The sequence below is a fragment of the Bubalus bubalis genome, chromosome 13 (genome assembly GCF_019923935.1).
Source record: "Bubalus bubalis isolate 160015118507 breed Murrah chromosome 13, NDDB_SH_1, whole genome shotgun sequence".
Taxonomy (NCBI): domain Eukaryota; kingdom Metazoa; phylum Chordata; class Mammalia; order Artiodactyla; family Bovidae; genus Bubalus; species Bubalus bubalis.
This window is the reverse complement of record NC_059169.1, coordinates 66,255,548-66,281,887: the sequence shown is the minus strand read 5'-3', so window position 1 is coordinate 66,281,887 and position 26,340 is coordinate 66,255,548. Positions and strand designations below refer to the sequence as shown.

At 39.8% G+C, this 26,340-nt stretch overlaps 1 protein-coding gene across 2 annotated transcripts in view; it reads right to left on the bottom strand.

Annotated features, from left to right (window-relative positions):
- Positions 1-26,340, bottom strand: part of FREM2 (FRAS1 related extracellular matrix 2) — a 153,860-nt gene that overhangs the window by 72,513 nt on the left and 55,007 nt on the right. For both annotated transcript variants that reach the window (XM_044926735.2, XM_006055501.4), the window contains exons 3-4: positions 8,181-8,327; positions 1,935-2,165 (exon numbers count right to left, since the gene is read on the bottom strand). In XM_044926735.2, the coding sequence (XP_044782670.2) occupies positions 1,935-2,165; positions 8,181-8,327 (378 nt within the window). The remainder of the gene's footprint in view (positions 1-1,934; positions 2,166-8,180; positions 8,328-26,340) is intronic.

The following is a 26,340-nucleotide window of genomic DNA, read 5'->3' as shown; positions in this document are numbered from 1 at the left end:
ACTCTTTCATAAGAATTTCTTTTTTGTTCATTGGGAAGCAAAATATTAATAAAATATAATTAATTCATAATTAACAAATTAAATAATATTAATAGTAATAAAAGCTGTTTGACTTGATTAAGGTCAGACAACTAGAGATGGTAGAGTTAGGAATCAAAGCCAGGTCTTGTAATTTCAAGACCACTGGTCTTTGACAAGGCAAGGAACATACCAGGCATTTGCTGTACCAGAACATTTGTCAGTCATCACAGGGATGATCATGGCCTGGAATGAATGGGGCTGAACTTCATCCAGAAAATGCCAAGACAGCTTAGATGACCATTACATAAGATGAAATTATGGCAAGTTTTTATTTGGTAGCCTTTAAGATTATATAAAGAGTACGTGTGTGTGTGTTTGTACGTGTGTGTGTGTTTGTATGCGTGTGTGTATTTGTTATTAAAATCCCACTTCTCAGATTTAATATGAGTAGAGAGTATTCTGTGTTATGCTGGGCTTATAAATAGGAAAGCACATGAATTTAAGTGTCTTATTTCTTAAGGTCAAGTACGGCAATTTTACCAATGGGCAAATACCAAGCAATGGCTTCAAATAAGCTCTAACTAACGGGCCAGTTTATATGTAGTAAAGCTGTCATAGGCTTGTTCCAAAGAGAGAAGCTTTATTATGCTAGCTTACCCAAAACTTACCCCAAACTCAGGACTAAAAGAAAATTTAATTGTTTATTCCTAGATAATGCAGATAAAATAAATGTAATTAAATTGTTAACTGTTCTTTAATGGAAATGATAAACATAACTGAGCTTCATTTTCAACTAAGGACAAAGATGTTAAACAAGCAGAGCCAGAGCTCCGGTTCTCCCATCCTCTTTCTTTAATTATGCTCCGTTGTTAAACCCAGAGATTTCCACATATGTCTCCATTTCATGTACTCAGTAGATTGTATCTTCACAGACCATTTAAGAGTTTTCTGGCTGATGAAATAAAGTAGGCTGGCAGTTTAAAAGAAAGTCATGTCTGTCTTCTGACAGGATTTCAGCTTTAGCGGAGTCTCTCCAAGTTTTGTATAAATGCCAGCCCTCAAAAAGCCAATTCAACCTTTTTTTCCTTCTTGGCTGCAGTGAGACAAGTCAGGACTGTAGGAGTGTGGCAGGGGAAGGGAAGGTCAAATTACACTCAAAAGCAGTGAGGTTCATTTTTACCAACATCAGCCAAGGCTGTGCAATGCCAAGAAAACGTGATCTCATAGAAGTTAGGAGCAATGATTCAAGAGATTTTTCACCAAAAAGTGGGGGTGGGTTGGCGGTTATGTAAGAAATATGGAAATGTAAGGCAAGGATGAAAAGTTTTGACTGATGAAGATATGAAGAAATTTGAATAATTAAGTGTTATATGGAGAACAAATTAATCCCCAAACCGTCTAATCCTTAAAGTATTTGTTTAAACAACATTTAAAAGACTTTAAAAAGTCCCTGATGCTGGGAAAGATTGAGGGCAGAAGGCGAAGAGGGTGTCAGAGGATGAGATGGCTGGATGGCATCACCAATGCAATGGACATGAACTTGGGCAAACTCTGGGACATAGTGAAGGACACAGAGGCATGTGTGCTGCAGTTCACGGGGTCGCAAAGAGTTGGAGACAACTGAGCGACTAAACAACAAAGTCATGAAATAATTCTAGAAAAATGAGATCAGTGATGTACATGTCGATAATCCTACGCATACTCGTAGTTCACTGACTTAAGAAAAGTACAGCTTCTCTTCTTTCATTTTTGAGTTCCCTAATCCAGCAGCATATCTAAGAATGCTGACCCATTCATCTAGAAAAGTCTGTGCTATGGAAATCCAAACATTACATGTAAAAATGCCCTTTGCAAAGTGCTTTGTCATAAAAAGCCAACAGCGACAACATGAGCGAGGTGCCGGTCGCTCTTACCATCTCCTGGGTCCACGATCTCCACTGTGGTCACTGCGGGGAACTCCAGGGCAGCCAGCACGGGCTCTGAGAGAACCACCTGGAAGGTCTCGGACTGCTCGTGCGCCCCGTCGCTCAGAATCCGCACTCTCCACGTGGCCTGGGTCTGGCCTGGGTTGAACTGCACTTGTTTCTGTGCTTTGCCCTTGAAGTCCTTGTCTTTTTTTGCAGTCCCATCTCTTGTGCCAATACCTTCACAAAAACATAACATCATAGCCGCAGTGTCATTTTCAGTTGGGTTGTTGAGGTTTTCCTTGCTGTTAACATTCTGTGTTACGATATCCTGCAGTGCAAAGTAAATCCTGCTTCGATTCCATGAAATGGATAATTTTAAGTGTCCTGCTGTAGGTATTAACAGTCCATGATTTCTGTTCTACTGTGGCCCCAGTATGGTTCTTTCACATATTCTTTTTTTAAAAAAAGTATTTATTTGGCTGCTCCAGGTCTTAGTGTGGCAAGCAGGAATTTTAGGTGAGGGATATGGGATCTAGTTCCCTGACTAGGGATTGAACCCAGGCCCCCTGCAGGGGGAGCACAGAGTCTTAGCCACAGGACCAGTAGGGAAGTCCTTCCGTCATATATTTGTGAGTTAAGTTTGTATTAGAACTGCTTGTAAAGTGAGATAGAGGAAACTGATGCTCACACTCTGAAACAGTCGTACACCCACAAATTCATGTAATCTAAAAACTCTTCACACTTACTTTTTTGCATGGGTTGTATTGTATGTGTCATATTTTTAAAACTTGAGAAAAATTCTCTAACTAGAAAATATAAGCCAGCAAGAGACTCCGTGAGTCAGTGAATTCTTTGATAATCTGAGCTGTAAATGACCAAGAATAATAATAAAAATTTACAATATTCACTCAACATTAGAACCCTTAAAAAATCGAATTCACTGTTTGTCAACATGACCCCTGCCAGGTTTTTCTTTGTGGAGCGCTCCAGAATTCCATGAAGCCAAGTGAACAGAACTGGAGAGCTAAATATATACGACTTTTGTGAGTGGTATGTTTGGCTTACTCTGTGGGTTCACGCAAGGTCAATTTCCACTAGCTGGGAAGGTTGAAGGATCTCTGAGTCTCCAAGAACATTATGAGAAGATCTTTGTTTGCCATTACTATGCCACATACTCAAATAATAAAATATATTATCTATAAAGCGATGAATAAGAGTCAACAAATTCAACATCACATAAAAGTTACAAAATTGCAGTTAGTACTTGTTCTATCTTCGGGTATTGAATCAGAACCTCTTAATGATTCATGTTAATAGGATAATTTTCAAATATATTTCTTTAAATGTTGGTCATTTTCAGAGAAGTTGGTAGAAAGACAGATTTAAAAGGAGAAAAATAAAATTTTGAGCCTACTGGAATGAAAAAATCTGAAAATAAATTCTTTGCATCACTTCTCATTTAATTGAAAAAATTATCTTGTTTCCAGAAAAAAAAGTCCCTTTGTTCTTCAAAGTAGAAACAAAAGTGGACCAAGTAAGATTTGTTCAACCACCAATATACATAGAGCACCTACTATGTACTAGACAAAACAGATAAAACCTCTGCCCTTGTGGTGCTTATGCAAGAACAATTTGAACATTATTTCTTCATCTGAATATATCACTTCCTATAGATCTCAGAAATATTGCCTATCATTCAATAAGAGATAAAGCATAATTTATTGAATGGCAACAAAAAAGGGGCACAGAACCAGGAATTTCAGCACTACATATCTTATTGAGCATTTCAGACTTCCTGTTAGCTCTCTGGTTCCTAGAACACACAGAGTGGCTGTCAACACTTCTTAGATCCACTACAATTTACTGCCAAGGTGATGATGAAAGGAATCATTCTCTTTGAGGTTCCAGCACACACGCGGCTCATTGACCCATTTATTCCCAGTGGTACGACCTGCAAAAGAATCTATTATTTCGCCTCTGATAGCTACTGCCCACTTTTCTGTCTTGTTTTGTTTCATCAACAATGCATTACTTTCCCAGAGATTCAAAAGGCAGTGAAAAACCAGAAGGATTCTGTACAACACAAGGAATGTCCACTAGTTCCAACTAGTCATGCTTCTAATTGATAATTAAGTCATCCAACCTAATAAAAAATAAACTGCAAAAGCAAATCTCAGTTGTTGCTGCCAAAAAAACACCCAGAAATTTTCTGGTGGATTTTATAAGAGATTTTCAGTTGGATGTGAAGTATAAACAGACAATATCTTTGATTTATCAAATGAAGAGAAATAGATTTCTGTTTTGTGGAAAAGATTGTCATCTTAAACTGTTTGACATGTTTCTCAAACATGAGAAAACAATGAAAGGCATGTCATCTTTTTTAAAAGGTTGAATAAGAGCCAGATGGAATATTAAACGTGTTTGGAGTAAAAATAAAGATTCCCTTTTCATAATTAACACATAGGACCTACTCTAAACACAGGGCTAGTCTACCTTGTTACTTAAAGTGTGGTCCATGGATCAGCAGCTTGAACAAGACCTGGGCACTCGTCAGAAATTCAGAATTTAAATCCATACCCCAAACTTACTTAATCAGAATCATTTTAACAAGATCCTCATGTAATGTGCATAAGACTCACACGGGTGGGTAGACACATACGAAATACGTCATACCTCCATGAAGCCCTAGACAGAGGTGCCTAACTTTAATAAAGAATGAAGAAATGGTGTACAGATTGTAAAGGAGATGGTCCACACTTGAATGCAATAGACAAGACAGTCACAGAGTCAATGTTCAAAAACTTTGCTCCTACTTGGAGATACAAATACTCAGCTGGTAAACCATACCTGTTATAGAAATATTATTATACGGGGCAAAAAGAATTCTGGAAATTAAAAGCTTACAAATTAGGCTTAAATTGATGTTTTTTTTCAAAGATAACTATTAAAGAAAACATATTACTCTGATTTACTGAATTTACAATTTACAATTGCATCTCTTCCTGTGGTGTGGAAAAATGGCATGGAGGTTAAGTAAGGTACTTTGGGCTTCCCAGGTGGTGCTAGTGGTAAAGAACCTGCCTGTCAATGCAGGAGATATAAGAGACACAGGTTTGATCCCTGGGGCAAGAAGATACCCTGGAGAAGGGAATGGCAACCCACTCCAGTATTCTTGCCTGGGAAATCCCACGGACAGAGGAGCCTAGTGGGCTATAGTCCATGCGGTTGCAAAAAAATTAAACGTGACTTAGCAGTTAAACAACAACATCATAATTACAGTCATTACCTTATAGTCCATTTTCTAACACAGTGTCTGGCACTTACCAAGCACTCATAAAATACTAGTTGAGTTAGTGAATAAAGGATTGTAAAGTGTAAAAAGCGATGGGTAAAGTACTTAAAGAGCTTAGCTGAATAGCTTGTATTTAGTAAATGTTTGGTAACTGGAAGCAATTATATGTTTGAAATTGAATTTCTTCTGTGAAATGCAAATACAGATTTAATTTATCACTGGGCTATTATGGTTATGAAATGAACAATTATCTCTGGGAAAATACATATATAAAACTCATGATTTATTATCTGGTGAGGTTAACCTAGTAGAGCTATAGAGCCTTTATAGGATTGTGAGTGATTTCCATACTAGAAGGAAATACTGGTTCATTGAAAAAAATAACTGCAGGAGAAAAAAAAAGAGCACTCATTCAGTATTTTAGCATCCAGCTTAAAAGTGCAACAGAGAGAAAAATCTGAAAAGATAGTTTAAAAAATATATTTTGTTTGATGTGGGCCATTTTTAAAGTCCTTATTGAATTTGTAATAACATTGCTTCTGCTTTACATTTGGTATTTTGGCTGCAAGGCACATGAGATTTCAGCTCCCCGACCAGAGATCGATCCACACCCTCTGCACTGGGCGGTGAAGTCTTACCCACTGGACCTTGAGGGAAGTCCCTGGAAAGATAGTTGAAAAAGTATTTTTCAACTATTAACTTTCCCATTCCTATCAAGTGACTAAGTGAGTGAATAATTAAATTCACACACTAGGAGTGGGAATTTAGGTAACATGCAAATAGATGAAAACTTGCTGAAGAGTCACTAAGATGCTCTATTTTTTAGTTATTATTTTCCCTGCAACTTATCTGCTATATTTTCAAGCACAAAGCACAGTTAAGGCACATCTCTCACTGACTATGTAAGACAGAATTAATTAGATTTCTGATCTGAAGGTCACATTGTGTGTGCACGGAAAGAGCATAGGTCTTTGAGGGCAATAAGAACATTCACTGTGCTCTGGAAGGTTAAACGCAGACTGTAAATGACTGTCTACCAAGAGGCATGTGCTAAAAGCAAAGCTGGGGGATGGGTCTAAGGGTCGACCAGTACTCCTGAAGCTAGAACAATCTTGAGGAACTGGCAAAGCACGGTGTGAAAAACCCTCCTCTAAAATTAAAACAACAAAAAGCGTTTTTGAAATCTGGGGTAAGTAGTATACTGCATCCAGGCATCAGGAGGAATCATGGCAGGTGGGTGGGGACAGTGGTCCTGGCAAAAGCTTGGTGTGTGGAATGTGTATGTGTGGGCTTGTGTGTATGTGTGTGCATGTGTCTGTGTGTGTGTACGTGCATTGATATGGATCTACTGTTTAAGGTTTTTTATTTTGTGGACCAGTAAAATTTCAAATAATCATTTTGGAAACAAACACAGGGTTATCGGTTTTTTTATTTTGCCAACATTTCCCTAGATTCTTACCTTAGTTGATACTCTCAATGAAAGCTATTTCACCCCATGAAAACTCTATGAGCCTAGATGTCTGTATAACATTGTTGTTCTTGTTTAGTCACTAAATCATGTCTGACTCTTTTGTGACCCCATGGACTGTAGCCTACCAGGCTCCTCTGTCCATGGGATTCTCCAGGCAAGAATACTGGAGTGGGTTGCCATTTCCTTTCCCAAGGGATCTTTCCCACCCAGGGATTGAACCTGCATCTCTTGCATTGGCAGGTGGATTCTTTACCACTGAGAGACCAGAGAAGCCCCTATATAACATAGGCTACTAAAAAATAATATAACTGCCTGGGGTGCAATCACTTTTCACTAATGTGCCAAATATTTTGTGCTGATAAAATGGCTGCTTAAAAGTACAAATATACCTACTTTTCTCTATTTTACGCTTACATGAAATTGAATGTGAGATTAGAGCTGATAAGGGTTTTACTCTTGTGTTTCTGACTCTCAGTTTTACATAAAGGGGTAAAGCAGCAAAAAATGATTAATATTTAATAACACCTTTCTGTTAATTCTGGAAAAAAGTCACAACGTATACCTTTTATGTAGTGTTAGGATTCTTGAAACTTTTAGTGACCTACCAGAACATCTGAAAGCAACAGATAGTAAATTATACTTCAATGCCTAATAGGTCACTAAGTAGGTTTTTTGTTTACTTATTATCAAACTAGCTTTCATAATTTGATATTTCAGCAGACTTTTATCTTATAAATTACAGAGTTGCTTGAGCCTATTCTAAGATTTTGGAGAAGGAAATGGCAACCCACTCCAGTATTCTTGCCTGGGAAATCCTGTGGACAGAGGAGCCTGGCTGGCTACAGTCCATGGGGTTGCAAAGAGTCGGACATGACTGAGCGACTAAACAACCTTCTAAGATCTGCTGCTGCTGCTGCTGCTGCTAAGTCGCTTCAGTCGTGTCCGACTCTGTGCGACCCCATAGACGGCAGCCCACCAGGCTCTCCTGTCCCTGGGATTCTCCAGGCAAGAGTACTGGAATGGGTTGCCATTTCTTCCTCCAATGCATGAAAGTGGAAAGTGAAAGTGAAGTCACTCAGTCGTGTCCGACTCTTAGCGACCCCATGGACTGCAGCCCACCAGGCTCCTCCGTCCGTGAAGAGTACTGTAGTGGGGTGCCATTGACATTTAAATTATTTTCACATATGAGCGATTATTGCCATTTTTTTGTTAATTTATATACCAGGGCAACATCATATGTAGGTAGAAATTTTGAAGCGATATATACTTTGATTACATATTCCTTATTTTTCAACCTTTGTTTCTTTGATTTAGCCTCAACACAAAACTTTTGGCATGTTTCGTTAGCAGTTTAAAGAGCCTTTAATTGTCAATCTCTCCCTAAGCTTTAAACCTAGACCAGAAAAATGAAACATTTTTTAATTATTATAAAATCATGAAATTTTGATAGAAAAAGGGATATGGGGACAGAAGTGCAAATTAAACTTACTTATAAAGGAAGTCTCTCCCAAATAACCTCTACGCTTAAGCACGATATCTAGAAATTTGGAGTCCTCATTGATCAAGTAATATTCCTTTTCAAAGGAGATCCATGCCCAATTCAGACGAAAATGCTGCTTGGTTAATTTGTTTCCACCTGGAAAACAAAAGTGTAAAGCCTCAGATTAGTGCTCTGTTTACTGAATGACCTTAGACATTCCAAAGATGACTCAAATGATGTAGCATTAGGAATCCCTCTAGTTACTTGGCTTGATTCACAATCTAGAATATATCCAAGGAAAACCAGCTTACTGTCCACCCACTGTTACGAAGACACACAATAGCTGGCATAAATCTTCGCAAAATGCCTTAGTCTTTAGCAGGGGAAATGGATTACTAGGAAGGAGCACAGGACTACCAAAAGTGATTCTGTTTTTTCACAAAATCAAATATTTCAGCTGAAGGATGAGTCACTCCCCACAAGGTGCCGCTAGAGAGCAAGTTTTGCCAAAAAGAATGCTGCAAGTCGTTTTTGTGGTGTTAAACATACACACACACACAGCTTCACAAATACCTTTTTCTGGTTCACTGAGCAATTGGGTGGAAGGCTTTAATTATAACCACTTAAGGAAAAACAAATATCCCTTCTCCGCCTCCCTTCCCCACTAGAGTCCACTCCATTCCTTAGAGCAAACAGACAGCTCCTTTCATTGATTTCATTCTACACTGAAGATAAGGCTTTCTCCTCCCACCATCCCCTCAAAATGGAGCTGGCTTCCCATGCGGGGGAAAATAAACCTTGTGTGTGATCTCTATAATGTGAAAGCTGCCCTGCTAGGTAAAAGAAAAGAGAAGTGGTTATCAGCTGATCACTATGCATGTATCCTTCTATTTCCTTTGATCTACACCAATTATTTCAGAGTAAGGTGAGATTTATAAACAAAGGCATCAATAATTGCTTTTAAGCCTTCCTGTAAAAGGGTGGGAAAAAGCCCAAATACTAAACACAGCTAGAGGCACAATTTTAATTTCAGTTTCTTTCCTTCTGAGTTCACACAAGGCTATGCTAGAGAGAGAAACGAGACAGGAAAACATCAAGGCTTTAATAAAAAATCTGCACACGGAGAAACAGAGTGAGTGAACAAACACGTGAAAAAAAATGTTCACCTTTGCTGGAAAAAAAATTTTTTTAATTGCAGTATGTTTGAGCTTTGAAATGACATGTGCTAAAGATGAAAGAGAACACCCAGTACAGCTGAGATTACGTAAGGAAATTGTTTTTCTTGTTTATTGCTGTTTAAATAGTAAATTAGCACAAGCCATTTAGACAGCTACATGGCAATGCATGTAAAAACAAAAAGATGTTCATACCATGTGATCTCGTAAGTCCTTCTATGGGAGAAGCAAAAATATATTTGTAAGGGACTGTGCATTGCGATACATTCTGTACTAGCCTCCAAATAGAAAATCTTAGAATTTATTATTTTTATGGTATATAAAATAAACAAAAGAGAATTCAGCCATTAAACAAAAAAAATATGAAATTTTTATTGAAATACTTAAAACACTTAAAATACAGAAACAATATTGATGCTTGTCAATGCAGGAATATAACATGAGACGTTACAAATAGGGAGCTGCTTGATGTTTAGATAGGTGGGGTTGAAGATGTTTCAACTTTTCATTTAAGTTTTAATATGTAAGATAAATAGATTGGAGAACAGGAGTTCCTTCCACATTCTGTTCTTAACTTATTGTGCCTGCCATGTCCTAGATACTGGGTACTGTTCTGGAGGGGGTGGGCGGCACAGGCTGAGTGCTCCCCAACCTGGAGTCCACAGCCTACTTCACTTCTATCTGCTGTTTGATTTTGAGCAAGTTTCTTTCCTAGACCTCTGTTTCCTCATCTGGAGAGTAAAATGAAGGTAATGTTAATTAATGCTTGGGTCAAGTGAGATAAGTCTTACATGCATCCATTACTACTGCTGCTGCTGAGTCGCTTCAGTCGTGCCCGACTCTGTGCGACCCCAGAGACGGCAGCCCAGCAGGCTCCCCTGTCCCTGGGATTCTCCAGGCAAGAACACTGAAGTGGGTTGCCATTTCCTTCTCCAATGCATGAAAAGTGAAAGTGAAGTCGCTCAGTCATGTCCGACTCTTCGCAACCCCGTGGACTGCAGCCTACCAGACTCCTCCGTCCATGGGATTTTCCAGGCAAGAGTACTGGAGTGGGGTGCCATTGCCTTCTCCAATGCATGCATTACAGTGTGATACAAATGTAGCCTCCTTCAACAAAAGTTCGCCGGTTCCTCGCGATGCACCAAGCATTCTCAAATCTACCCAGCTCACCAACTGCCTGACTCTTAATCTGCCTTAAATCCCCAGTCCTCCTTTGCCCCATCTCCCTACAGCTGCAGCGCACATCAAGCCATGAGGCAATCTTTGCAGATTTCTGGTTTCACCTACCCTCTCTTATTCCATTTGCCTCTAACCTGCTTACTCTGAGGTTTAGCCAAGAGTCTTGCTGCTCCGTGAATTTGTCACCCTGGCCCTTCTTGTCACTTCTACTTTCCTGCCTACAATGATGATGTCCCCATCACTCTTCTGCTTGAACTTTCTACTCAAAGTCTCGCTTTACCATCTCCTCCATGAAGCCTCCTGTCATCATTCCAGCCCTCTCATCTCAGTAATTCTGCATCTGTTCATCTCTCGATTGTTTTGGGCAGTTTTGCAATTTACTGGATATCTTCTCCTACTGTTTAGTTATACACATTTCCTAATTGTAGTCATTTTCATCAGAGACTGAGAGTGGCCATTCATTCTTTTACCATCACCAAGACCTGGTCTTGCTGTCTTTAAAAATACTTTTTTACACTATTGCCTTTATGTTCTATTATTGAGAACATTTCTTCTAGAAAGTCATAGATACCCAACAAGAATAGAATAACATTTAATTACCTAAATTAATACCTAACAGCTTTCTGATTTCTCATTATTACTTGAAAACAACTTTATGCTGCACTTCCCTCTCATTCAGATTGTGGCTCCATCAAGTCCTAGACTTTCTTCCGAACTTCTGGTCCAGCTGTATCAAGCCAGTCAGTCCATCTGAATACCTACAGCTTCGTGTCCCATCGCTTCTCCACGGGGAGGAACAGCCACTCATACCCAACTTCTCATTGTTTTCTGAACTTGATGAGTGATTTTTACATGTGGGAAGTCTTCTGCTCAGAATACCTGTAGCTTCCTGCTCCTCCTTAATTTGTTTAAGGCCAAATCACCAGCTCAGGAAGCCTGGCTTAGCATGCTGTGGGTACTTCTTCCGTATCTTCAATCAGGGTAATTGTAATTCTTTATCTTCATGCTTATTCTACCCGAACACCCCCCCGACTTCCCCACCCCAGGACAGGCCCTGGTCAAATTCATCTGCTAGTCCAAAGCCAGTGTAATGGCGGGACACTGTGAGGTCTACCGACTTCCTCCTTGACTGTCGATAAAAGGCCTATGGAGTAAATATGATTTTCAGTTATAAAATGGATACTGTGCAACTCCTGTTTTATTCCTTATTTCTTAAAAGTTCTCAGCTTACAAAAAATAAAAATAAAACACATACTACAGTTTAACTTGACTGTGATTAATCACATCTGACCTATTCAGTAACTCTTGTGTTTAATGTGTTCAACAAATGAATTTTATTATAGTTCTGTATACTTTCTTTCTGACTGTCTCTTCCCCCTATGTCTAAGAATGAGATCATTAAGCATACCATTTCTCTTTAATCATTTTTAGCTAATTTTAAGATCTGATTCTCTTTCTAGAAATACTCTGGAAAATATTACCCTTTTCCTAAATATTGTATGTTTTAAGAATCTCAAGTCAGTGAGGCCTTTTCTTGATGTTCAGTATGAAATGGCAAACACCAATAAAAAACCCAGCCTTTTCTAGTGCCTTTATTCTGGTAATTTTTCCTTACAGTGCTTTCCACAACCTCGTATCCCATTTACGCTTTCGTTTTTATTTGTTCACTCTGTCTCCTCCCATTGTAACCCATGACCTAGGAGAGCAGGGAGTTCATTTTGCTTATGGTTAGAAAAATGCTGATTTAATGAGTTAGACACTCTAACATCTTGGTCGAAAGAAGTTCAGAAATGCTTCATTTATCGGGCAATATAAATATCCTATATAAATGTAACATATCCCTTTTAGCGCTGTATATTTTTAAAACAACAACAAAAATTTTAATTAAAAAAATCTTTTTTTGACTGTGCCATGCTGCTTGCAGGATCTTAGTTCCCCAACCAGGAATCGAAACTGAGACCCTGGCAATGAAAGTACCAAGTCCTAACCACAGGACCACCGGGAATTTCCAAAAGAAAATTATTTTTCATAGCACTCTTTCTAAAGTGTCTTGCATACGTCTATGAACACTATGTAAAGATTTTAAATGATTGCCTATGAATGTGAATTACTGGAATTTGGATTTGTCTAGATTAGACCTCCAGAGGTTATTGATGACAAAAGCCCTGTTTAACCCTTCTGTTGCATTATAAAGTAGCAGAGATGGTCTTAGGGGTGGCCAATTTCACCTCTACTTACAGATTTATAAAGCTTATTTTCTGGTTGGTGTTTATGTCCTGGAAGGATCAGAGTGCCAGGTTACTGGTTAATCAGGGGTTTCAAGTGACAGACAGCTGAATAAGTCCACCAAGGACTTCATATGTCCACCACTTTCAGCTTTTATTTGAAATAAAATTCCAAAGAAACATTGAGAAACTTTGCTTCACAAGACCAAGACTCAGTCCAGGTAATTGTTTTAAATGCTCAGTGTTCAGTCTACATTGAGGATTTTTAAGTAGATATCTTACTAGAGGCTAGAATGTTAGTGTATAAAGCTTCACTCTAAATAGAATTAAATACTACATAACTCTTCTGATTTCTACATACGGAAATCATATTGCATCTCAGAATCTGCAAAATTTTAGGCACTACTTATTGTGCAGGAGTGCTATAAGGACCTGAAGAGCTAAGCTGAACTTTATTGTAACTCTGATTATTAAAACTGACCTTGCACATAAGTTCATTTTGATGCAGCTCCTATTTTTAGTTCAAAGGAATGAAAATCTGCAACATTAAAAGATTTAAGGTTAAAAAAAATAAAATAAAATGGGTCTTGCACATGGAACTCTGTACTTCATCTAAAGAATGTAAAGGGACTTCCCTGGAGGTCCAGTGGTTAAGACCTCGCCTTCCAATGCAGGGGTGCAGGTTCGATCCCTGGTTGGGGAGCGAAGATCCCACATGCCTTGTGGCCAAAAAAAAAAAAGAGCCCCAAACATAGAACAGGAGCAATACTGTAGCAAATTCAATAAAGTCTCAAAAACTAGTCCACAGAAAAAGAATGTAAAGACATGTTATTTATTACATGTTATAGGTTACCTACCATGTAGATTCCCATAAAACCTCAAAGTATAGGAATAATCAGTGTTGACCCTTTTAATAATAATAGCCACAGCTTACTGAATGTGAAATTTTAGATGAATTTAGAGAAGGAAATGGCACCCCACTCCAGTACTCTTGCCTGGAAAATCCCATGGATGGAGGAGCCTGGTAGGCTGCAGTCCATGGGGTCGCTAAGAGTCAGACACGACTGAGCAACTTCACTTTCACTTTTCACTTTCATGCATTGGAGAAGGAAATGGCAACCCACTCCAGTGTTCTTGCCTGGAGAATCCCAGGGACGGGGGAGCCTGGTGGGCTGCGGTCTCTGGGGTCGCACAGAGTCGGACATGACTGAAGCGACTTAGCAGCAGCAGCAGCAAACAACCTAAAAAACTGACAAAATTTCACTTCCACGTCATTCTTTGGTTTTCTAAGAGATTGTGCCATCAAGAAGCTATTCCCATTGGAAACAAATTAAAGTCGTAACCGGTGTCATAAATCCATACAACAGGTGTCTGACAACTGATAACTACACTCCCAAATGCTTTGTCCCCAAACCCTGACAGCACAGCCATTAAGGCTGTGATGAAAAGACCTCTTTTGAACTTTTCCAGCTGGTCTTCAGTCATCTTCAGCTTCTTTCTCAATGGGAACACAACAGATTTTTTTTAGAATAACAAAGAGTCACAACCTTCAATTAGCCCTCCCTAGGAACTTAGGGCTGCCTAATTTCTGTAAAGACAAAGCACATTGCTTTCAATACAAAACTAGTGTCTCGACTTTGACTTGTGCTTAAATAAACGGTCATTTCTGGGTGCCTGTTTAAGCTCTGACAACTTCTTTTTTTCATGAAGAAAGTTAGCTTCCAATAGAACATAATTCCACTGGTAATATTTTTCCAACCTGCTAAGATTTTCTTATTGAACCTGGGTCTCTAGCATTGCAGGCAGATTCTTTACCATCTTAACCACCAGGGAAGCCCTAAGATTTTCTAGCTTGCTCAGTTCTCAGTTCAGTTGCTCAGTCATGTCTGACTCTAGCTTGCTACAGTTCCATTTGTTTAGAATAAAGTTCAGCCTGGGAGTGAATTGGAAATCAAATATATGGCTGTTTGAAAAAGCTGGATATCAAGCTTTAAATCAGCAGTAGAGATAGATATTAATATAGAAAAGATTAAGATAACAATATTATCTAATTTATAGGGAAAATTTGATAATTTGATTCTTAAGCAGTCTTGTTCTCTTAGAAAGTAAGGGCAGTGGCCATGCAACTACCATCAGCATCAATGTTATTAATTATTGTGAAAATCAAAAATGAAAATTAAAATAAGGGATTTATTTCATTGCCCTTTTGGTGTTAGGATGAACTTTTAAACTTTGCTTGAGATTGTCATACTGAATGAAGTAAGTCAGACAGAAAAAAAATCATGTGATATCACTTATACATCAAATCTTATAAAATGGTATATATGAACCTATTTATAAAACAAAAATTGAGTCATAGATGGGGAAAACAAACTTATGGTTACCAGGAAGGAAGTGGGGTGAGGGATAGATTGGGATTGACATATACCCACTATTATATATAAAAGAGATAACTAATAAGAACCTATCATATAGCACAGGGAACTCTACTCAATACTTATAATGACCATGATGCTGGAAAAGATTGAAGGCAAGAGGAGAAGCAGACAACAGAGGATGAGATGGTTGGATAGCATCATTAACTCAATGGACATGAGTTTGAGCAAACTGTGGGAGATAATGAAAGACATTGAAAAAGAGAGTTCCAGAAAAACATCAACTTTTGCTTTATTGACTACGCCAAAGCCTTTGACTGTGTGGATCACAATAAACTGTGGAAAATTCTGAAAGAGATGGGAATACCAGACCACCTGACCTGCCTCTTGAGAAATCTGTGTGCAGGTCAAGAAGCAGTTAGAACTGGACATGGAACAACAGACTGGTTCCAAATCAGGAAAGGAGTATGTCAAGGCTGTATATTGTCACCTTGCTTATTTAACTTATATGCAGAGTACATCATGAGAAATGCTGGGCTAAATGAAGCATAAGCTGGAATCAAGATTGCCGGGAGAAATATCAATAACCTCAGATACGCAGATGACACCACCCTTATGGCAGAAAGTGAAGAAGAACTAAAGAGCCTCTTGATGAAAATAAAAGAGGAGAGTGAAAAAGTTGACTTAAAACTCAACATTCAGAAAACTAAGATCATGGCATCCAGTCCCATCACTTCATGGCAAATAGATAGGGAAACAGTGGAAATGGTGAGAGACTTTATTTTTGGGGGGCTCCCAAATCACTGCAGATGGTGACTACAGCCATGAAATTAAAAGGTGCTTGCTCCTTGGAAGAAAAGTTATGACCAACCTAGCCAGCATATTAAAAAGCAGAGACATTACCAACAAAGGTCCATCTAGTCAAAGCTATGGTTTTTCCAGTAGTCATGTATGGATATGAAAGTTGGACTATAAAGAAAGCTGAGAGCCAAAGAATTGATGCTTTTGAACTGTGATGTTGGAGAAGACTCTTGAGAGTCCCTTGGATTGCAAGGATATCAAACCAGTCCATCCTAAAGGAGATCAGTCCTGGGTGTTCATTGGAAGGACTGATGCTGAAGCTGAAACTCCAATACTTTGGCCACCTGATACGAAGAACTGACTCCTTGGAAAAGACCCTGATGCTGGGAAAGATTGAAGGCAGGAGGACAAGGGGACGACAGAAGATGAGATGGTTGGATGGCATCCCCAATGCGATGGACAGGAGTTTGAGTAGGTTCCAGAAGTTGGTGATGGACAGAGAAGCCTGATGTGCTGCAGTCCATGGGGTCGCAAAGCATCAAACAAGACTGAGCAACTGAACTGAACTGAAGGAAAGGGAAGCCTGGTGTGCTGCAGTCCATGGGCTTGCAAACAGTTGGGCATGACTTAGCGACTGAACAACAACATGGGAATAGAATCTAAAAGTGAGTGGATATAAGTGACTCATTTTGCTGTACAAACAGAAACTAACACAACATTGTAAATCAACTATAATCCAATAAGAAAAATTAATTAGTAAAAAAAAAGAACAAAAAGTTTGCTTGACCTTAGAATCTTCCATAACAGAACCTCTGAGAGTTCCTGGAATTCTGTTTTCTGGCCCTTATAGTCAGGTGGATTCTACTGTTTATGGAAAACCACCAGGTGCAAAGCTGGAGCCAACTGGCTCTTAACATCCACCTTCCACCCCCAGGAGTTGACACTCAACCATGGAAGATGGCTCGAGTACATAGATAATGTGCATAAGCTAGAGGTTGACAAGTGCTAGGAAAGCGGCACTGATAAAGAGCTGGGGAAGCTCACAAGAGTGAGAGATTATGCTGACCTGAGGGGATCAAAGACAAATTCACGGCAGAGATAGCGTTTAAATGCAGGCTTAAGCACAGGTATTTGGATACTCAGCGAGATGGTGGGGAGGGGAGGTGAAGTGTTCCTGGAAGATTAAGTATAAGAACAGAGATAAGAAATTCAGTAAAAGGGGAACTTCAAAGAATTTGATAGGAGCTCAGGACATTTACTCAATATTTATTTCCCTCTCCTTTTTCTATTGAAGTAACTGGATATTATAAGACAAAGAGGGAGTAAGTAAGTAAGTGTTAGTCACTTAGTCGTATCTGACTCTTTGCTACCCCATAGACTGTAGCCCACCAGGCTCTTCTGTCCATGGAATTCTCCATGCAAGAATACTGGAGTGGGTTGCCATGCCCTTCTCCAGGAGATCTTCCAGACCCGGGGATTGAACCTGCATCTCCTGCATTCAGAGGCACACTCCTTATTGCTGAGGCACGGGGGAAGCCCTCCCACTATCAAACACGTTCTAAAAACTAGGGTGCTCAGCACAAGGGGTCAGATCCACAGAGACATGTAGAGAATATATGTAGAAATGTATAGAAAAACAAGTATCATGACCAAGACCCGGAGGGGGAGAGAAATAAGCATAGCACATGTTGACTTCTATGGATACATATGCTTGTGCAGAGGTCTTCTAGGCTATTCTTAGGAAAGGCACTTATACGAACACCCTTCCTAAGAAAAAAGCACACACGCACTGTGATATCTGGGTAAATATCACATAAGCTACGTGGAATTGAGCTTTAGCATGCATTAGTTCAGTTCAGTTCAGTCGCTCAGTTGTGTCCGACTCTTTGCGATCCCATGAATCGCAGCACGCCAGGTCTCCCTGTCCATCACCAACTCCCGGAGTTCACTCAGACTCACGTCCATTGAGTCAGTGATGCCACCCAGCCGTCTCATCCTCTGTCGTCCCCTTCTCCTCCTGCCCCCAATCCCTCCCAGCATCAGAGTCTTTTCCAATGAGTCAACTCTTCACATGAGGTGGCCAAAGTACAGGAGTTTCAGCTTTAGCATCATTCCTTCCAAAGAAATCCCAGGGCTGATATCCTTCAGAATGGACTGGTTGGATCTCCTTGCAGTCCAAGGGACTCTCAAGAGTTTTCTCCAACACCACAGTTCAAGTTCAGTCATGTCCAATTCTTTTGTGACCCCATGGACTGTAGCCTGCCAGGCTCCTCTGTCCATGGGATTTTCCAGGCAAGAATACTAAAGTGGGTTGCTCTTTCCTTCTCCAGGGGATCTTCCTGACCTGCAGACCAAACCTGCATCTCTTGCATCTCCTGCATTAGCAGGCAGATTCTTGACCACTGAGACATGGGCTTCCCGGTTGGAACAATGGTAAAGAATCCACCCACCTGCAATGCAGGAGACACAGGAGATGTGGGTTCAATTTCTGTGTTGGGAAAATCCCCTGGAAAAAGAAATGGCAACCCACTCCAGTATTCTTGGCTGGGAAAACCCATGGACAGAGGAGCCTGGCGGGCTACAGTCCATGGGGTCACAAAGAATCAGACACAGCTAAGCGACTAAGCAATAACAGCAACAATAGTATGTGATAGACCTAGGATTCAGATACAGCCTGCTAGTACTGCTTTTACACTTCTGAGTAATCAGATCACTTCCTTTAGGTCACCATTCTATGTATAGGTGACTCCAGCTGAATCTTAATTTGCTTTAACCTAATTTCTAAATGACTGCCTGTGGACTGAAGCAAAACTGATGGTCTGAGTGTGCTTCCCTGGACCATCAGGAAGCCCTCTTGTGTTATGCAGAGTGAGGCTGACAATGAGAATTAAGTGGGGAAACAAGAGTATGAAGGTCAGTTTTCAAATATCTGAGATTGAATCACAGAAAAGTTAAGAAGGATATGACCCTTTGGTTTTATGAATGAACTGGGGGCCAGAGCCCAAAGCAAGGGATGCTAGGAGGAGAACTCTTCTTCCAGGTTGACGGATGTGCTCCATCAGGGCCACAGCTGGGTCAGTCAGCAAGCCCCAACCTGCAGGAGTCCTCCAGAGTTCTCCAAGCATGTCCCTTCCCCCAACTCCATCTCTAGAGAAAAAAGGAATGTGCTTATTTTCAGCGCCTGTAACAAAATGAAAAAAGTAAGGGGAGAACTATGAGCTTATATCTCCTAATCTAGGGCTTAAAATACTTCCTTAATCAAACCTAATCGTGCAATACTTTGCTTTCTTAGTTAGGAGTTTAAACTTGGTGGAATGAATGTCTTCCCTCTTGGTATGTATGCCTAGGATACGGAATTCAGAGGTAGCTCTAGAGAGGACAAACGACAGGGCAAATGCATAATTTCAAGATGAACTCTCATTTACAACAGGCGGGTTCCAAGCTGATCACGTGCAGTCAAAATTAAAAACTAGTGCCATCATTTTCCAGTGGTAATATGAGTAACTAGGGAGACTATTTTCTGAAAATGAAAGTGGGATTCTGTATTCGAATCAAGAACATCAACTAATTCAAGAAATAATTATGTTGTTGAACAAGGCATGTAGAAACTCCAAGCACTTTAGAGCAAGAATGAACTCTTGATTGCATCTTTTCTCATGGCCCTGTTTTTGCAAGATCCAGAAAGGCTGTGATTTGAATAAGATTACAAAGCAGCTATTTGCAGAAGAGGAATAAATCCTGGAGGTTTTCACTCCTAGTCTACTGGTCTTTCCATTTAAGAGACTGTGATCTCAAATACTGTGGTTAAGCACAAAATCATAAAAGTCATGTGTTTAAAATGATCAAATATTATATACATATTTAAATGTGGGGAGACTTATTCATTTCTTTTAAAAGCAACCAGGAATAATTAATTTTCTATCATTTCCTCTCCCCCTCCACATTTACAAATAGGAGTAAAATTGAAAAACCACCATACTTTCATAGAAACAATAACTACTTCATCAAAAGTGTGTCAGTTAAGTCTGTCAAGAAGATTCACACCCTCTCCTGCTTTTGGGGAAAGGAAAAAAAAACACAACCAAACACCTGGTGCAGCAAGATTTCACGCATGCACTGCCTGCGGCAACGGAGAAATTTATTAGATCTCTGGCAACACATTCTTAAAATAAACTTAATAGCCTTCAGGTTTCTGTTCAAACTGGAGCCTAATTCCTTTTGTGGCGCCAGACACCTCCCCCCAACCCCAGGGAGACTCTGCAGGGAAATGAAAGCCACCGTTCTTTCTCCTGTACCTCTTGGAGTAACCGGTTTAGCACCATTTAGTTAATTCCCTGTGAAGTGAGGTGGCTCCCTAATTCCTATTTGTATAAGAGGACCATGCACATTACTACAAGACACATCCACAACAATTAACAAGGATTATACACTGAGTTCTATTTTGGACTGTCTTTTGAAAATGTGTTATATCTACTTTTGAGATAAAAATATAAAAGAGGGGGGAAAAAAAAACAGCCAGAAGTGTTTTAATCTGGTCATTAAAAAAGAAACCTTCTTTAACCTAACTTGTTTATATTATCACCACAATTTAAATTTGATGGCTAGGATGGAGGGATTAGTGTGGTATGGTAACACAAAAGGCATTCTATCCATAAAATATGATTTTTAACTGAGTGTCCTAGGATGTTAGTGCTACATGAGAATTCCCTGAAAATTCAAGCTTTAGGTTAACCCATTGTCATTGTTTTTAAATATGAGTCATGAACACGTTTTTAGATATATTTGTTGTCAGAAGTAAAAGCGAGATTTGGAAATTTTAGATTTTTAGATTGAAAATTAAAAAGAAGTGTATGGAATTGTATCACAACTGGTTACCTGGTTATGGCTCCCGTGACAAACTAAAAAAGCCTTGTCATTGATGTCTATCCAGGATGAAAGGAGAGAGGGAAGAAAGGAAGGAGGGAGAGGGTGGGGGAAGCCAGGAGAGAGTGGAGTAGAATGCCATCAATGTCATATGTCTGTTTTCACGTTTTCTGTTCATTTATTTCAGATTAGTTTTTCAAAGTTGGCTCTTGTGCTCAACTTGTGCATTATTTAATTAATCAAACTTTTTGGTGGTTGCTCTGATCCCTTTAAAATTATGCCGGAGCTACCCTTGCTGATTTTACTGTCATATATAGCTGCCAAAAGACAACAGACACAGTAAGTATAAAGACAGGTTTGTGTAGTTTAAAGCACCAGACCTTGGAAGGAAATAAGACAGCATCCAGCGAATGTGTTTGCTTAATCAGAGCCCTGTACAAACACACGTGTTGTACAGTATAAGGATGGTTCATGTATAGTCCCTTCTGTTAAGACTTAGACTCTAGCAAGGAGGGCAAAGCAAAACCCATATGTAAATTATAATGCAAAAAAGTAAGGTGAAATGCTGAACATACAGCACCTGGGCTCAGAGGAGGGGTGGGAGGACATTCAACTGGGACCACAAAGATCTTGGCATGAGAGACACCTTGGAGGGGAGGAAGGATGGTGCCACTCCGAAAGGAAGAAATCCCAGGAAAACAGGTGCAGAAGGAGGAGAGCCTGTTATGTGCATCAGTAAAATAGTCCAGCTTTGTAGGGTTTGCCAAAGTGCAGTCGGGAAGGAGGAGACAAGTTGGGGATGGTGGGGCGGAAGAAGGAAATTTGGGGTAGACAAGGGTAGAATCTGAATTCTGCTTTAACAAATGTTAATTTGGTAGAATTATCCAAGGACTTGTTACACTTGGGATTGGGAATCAAAGGTATCATTAGCAATGTTATTAATAACGTTATTTATTTGTTTACTTATCTTTGGCCACCCTGGCTTGTGGGGATCTTAGTTCCCCCACCCAGAATTGAACCCCCAGCCTCACAATGAGCCAGCAGAGCTCTAATGACTGGACCACCAGGGAATTCCCCATATTAGGTTTCTGCCAGTGGACGGTATGATACAACTGAGCATATGAATATTGCCATTCGAAAAAAAAGTTTTGCTTACAATAAAAAGGAGTCCTTAAAATATTAAAATTTACCCAAGAATAAATAACATGGCTAACCAAAACACCCACCATGAACAGTCAGTCAATGTCATATACTTGTAGAACTGGTCGATTTAACATAGATTTTTGCCAAAGTGCCCCAGGTAAAAGTTTCTCTCTGACTCCTCTCTCTCTACTTAAAATGACAATCAGTGTGACAAGATTCTCTTTCAGGCCAAGATAAGCCACATATTCTTCACTTGGTTAATATGCAATGTTGGTGGCATGATTTGAATATTCTGAGGATGTGAGACAACGCTGACTGCAGAGAATTTATGGGTTGCAGAAAACCCTTTGAAGACAGAAAGCCAATGGACTTCCCTTGTGGCTCATCTGATAAACAATCTGCCTGCAATGCAGGAGATCTGTGTTCGATCCCTGGGCTGGGAAGATCCTCTGGAGAAGGGAAAGGCTACCTACTCCAGTATTCTGGCCTGGAGAATTCTATGGAGAATTTCATGGGGTCTCAAAGAGTCAGACGCGTCTGAGTGACTTTCACTTTCACTAGAGAGCCAATATATTGATTTTGCAACTCCAAACCTAGTCTAAACTGATAGAGAGGGTTAATGATTTTGCCCTCGTGGAGACATTTGTCAACACTGGGAGACATTTTTGGTTGTCACAATGGGGGAGAGAAAGAGGGAAGGTTACTGGTATCTAGTGGGTAGAGGCCAGGAAGGTAGGGACCCTATAGTCAGAATTAAGACTGTGAATAAAGGATTAATGTCAATCGTCTAAAACTTCCTATATTCGGACATATCAACATAACCTCTCATAAACATATTTACTTTTCTCCGTAAATTCCATGCTTTCTATGAATTGATGGTACATGTGGTCGAATGATAAACGTGCTTTCTCTTTTCACATGAATATGCAGACATTCTCAAAACCATCCCTGATGTGGAAAGTTTCCAGTACAAAGAGTGTATTCTCTTGTTTCAGGAAGTAGTTGAGCCAGTAGTTTTCCTACTCAGTCAAAATTTATGGCTGATGAGGGAAGTTAGGAGTGACTATCTCAAGAAATGCACAAACTACATCAAAGTGACAGTGTACGCATGACGGATTTTAGTATGAAATCAAGTATGCGGGCAGTGATTCCCCATGAGGAGCTTCTCAGCAGATGAGGCTTCACCAGAAACAGCTGAGAGTTGAGAGTATGAAGTCGAAGGGCTCTCAAAGGTCATTTTAGGAGGGTGAAGCTGGGCACAGGTCACCTCGTTTTCCTTTTTTTTTGTTTTTTGTTTTGTAGTTGAAAAGAGAAATACTACCTATTCAAATGCACCTGTGTGCTGGCACACACTTGTGTGCACACACACACATACCATTTTTTTGGCTTATGCAAAGAATGAAAATACTGTCCAAAATGTCCTCCAAAAGTATAGAACACACAGCCCTTTGACAGGTCTTCCGCTGAACGAGTTAGAGAAGCATTTCCCAGGATACGTTTTTTCAAATCGTGTATTTCCTGTCTGTTCATAAGCATTTTGTTTTGGAAAAAAATCATCCTGAGTCAACTAGGAGAGAAATGTCCTGGGATTAAACTGTCTAAACAGGAACTCTTCACTGCTGCAAGTCTTAGGGTTTAATATGTGAACATCACTGAGCAGGCACAAGAAGCGTGCTAGAGGGTGATGAATTTCCCAATCTCATTTCACCAGGGAACCCATTCCTGAAGCTAGCCTGTGAGATTCTGGTCTGCAGACTGTACTTTTGGATAGGTTGACTTCAGGTACGCTAAGTCACTTCAGTCGTGTCTGGCTCTTTGTGAGTCCATGGATTGCAGCCTGCCAGGCTCCTCTGTCTATGGGATTCTCCAGGCAAAAATACTGGAGTGGTTGCCATAAAGCATTTAAAATCCAGATATAAGCAGAGAGTCCTGTGGAATGTCAATCACATCCAAGTCACATCGCTTTCAGTTGTTCACATTTGAGACCAAACATTGGAATTGAAATTCACAATCTTGAGCAAAACCCAATAAAGTTAAGGGATTTCCTACTATCAACATACAAATTCTGGCTCAAGGTGCTTCCATTTCCTAATCTGAGTGGAAAAATAAATATGTTAGCTTGCAGAATGCCAAGAAAAATAAACTAGGCTCAAGTAAATACAACTGATTACTGGTAAACTTGTTCCTAGAGACCACATTTACTGTTCAAGCACACATGCCTTGCCATTTTTATGGCTTCACACTATAATGCCTCAGCTCTGTTTTTTAATTAGTCAAATGTGGGATCAGATGTCAGAAGAGACAAAGATTATAATTTTCATCAGTTCCAAAAAAACACATCGAAAATCACCAACAATGTACAATGACCCATGTCAGCCTCCCATTTGCAGTTGGATCTCACTCACTGTGGATATTTGAACCCGATGATCTGCCCAACTCTGATAAGGGATTTAAAGGCTTACTAAGGAGAATGCTTCTGAAGTTATTAAAACAACAGGCACGGGAAGAACAGACTTAGCTGGGTTTTGGAAAGAGGATAAGGCTGCAACAAAGACTTTTAGGTTGATAAACAGATTTAAAAAAAAAACGTGAAAGCACATTGTTTCCCAGTCTGTACTTCTTCCTCACCCTGATCAGTAATTATTTCTCATGAGAATATCAATCAATATGACAGCTCTGTACTCATCAGTTTCAGGAGGAAGCAGAAAAGCATCCTTGGGTCATCGATTCACATCTCAACTGACTGTTGTAATGATACTAGCCAGCTCTCCTGGAAAACATCGTTTACTCACTGAAGGATGAAATGCAAATAGTTAATTAACTCCACTATTGGGGTATATATGTATAGAAGAGTATATATGTCAAAGTGTATATATACTTAGATACACGCTCAAGAAACTGAAAAATCTTTACAAGAGAAATTTCACACAAACAGAAAACCAGACCATGTGTATCTTTTAAAGAATAATAATAGGAAAACTATTAGGAATATAGAAGACTCTCAGGATGCTTTTTTTTTGTCTGCGCTGTGACAAGGCTGGAGACTTAAGAGATGTGGTCTGATCCCTGGGTCGGGAAGATCCCCTGGAGGAGGGCATGGCAACCCATTCCAATATTCTCGCCTGGAGAATCCCATGGACAGAGGAGCCTGATGGGCTACGGTCCATAGGGTCGCAAAGAGTCGGACACGACTGAAGCTACGTAGCATGCACGCACATGCTGCATTTGGGATCTTAGCTCTCTGACCAGGACAGAACCCATGCCCCCTGCACTGAGAATGCAGTTTGTTTGTATCTTTAATTGGAGGATAATTTCTTTACAATGTTATGTTGGTTTCTGCTGTATAACAACATGAATCAGTCATACATATACATGTACCCTCTTCCTCTTGACCCTCCTGCCCATCCCCCATCCCACCCCTCTAGGTCATCACAGAGCACCAGACTGAGCTCCTTGTGTTGTACGGCAACTTCCCACCAGCTATCTGTTTTAAACATGGTAATGGATATATTTCAATGCTACTCTCTCAGTAGCACCTTCTCCTCCACCTTCTCCTCCCCCAGCTGTGTCCACAAATCCATCTTCTACATCTGGGGAGTTCAGAGTTTTAACTACCGGATCACCAAAGAAGTCCCAGGATGCTTTCTTAAGAGATGAAAATCTTATAAATATCTTTTAGTCTCTTACCAATCATAAAATGAGTAAAATGGTTATCAACACTCCTGTTTCTTCTCTTTTGGGCTCTTGTTTCTCTTTTCTCAATATGGGAGGGTCAGGAGAGGTGAGGGATGGGACTCAAGCAAGGGAATATCTGATAGAAATTATAGGCACTGGACTAAATGAATTTAAACAAGGGGGAACTGGACTGAATTACCCTAGCTTGTGATCAAGTTCTGAGTTAAGATGTCTGCATTGGTTTGGAAGGCTACACCTGCCCGGTGTTTGGAACTCTGCTCTGGTTTTCATCATGGACCCAGCTAACACCACCAGGTAGGCAACATCTATCTGCCTCTATGTGTCTCTTCTACGCCTTTGTTCTCTGGAGGAATCAATCACCTGCAGTCATTTAAAGCTCTTACTCTTTCATGCCAGCCCTCTAGCTCTACAATTTCCCTTCTTTCTTCCTAACCTCCATTTTCATCCCCTTTACCTGAAAACAGTCAGGTGCTAAACAACTTCTCTTAAGTAAACCAGCCTAAAATACATAGACCTTTATTTTTTCATGGTTTTTTTTTTTAATAAGTGAGGAGCTTCTTAACATCAAATATTTTTCTTATAGTGAGATATTTTAAAGCATGTATTTCAATACTTGTTTCCTACTGTAGACCATTATTCTTACTTAATCTCCCAGGGAGAAAATTCATAAAATTACATGGTTGTTGCACTTTATCTTTCTTATACCAACCCC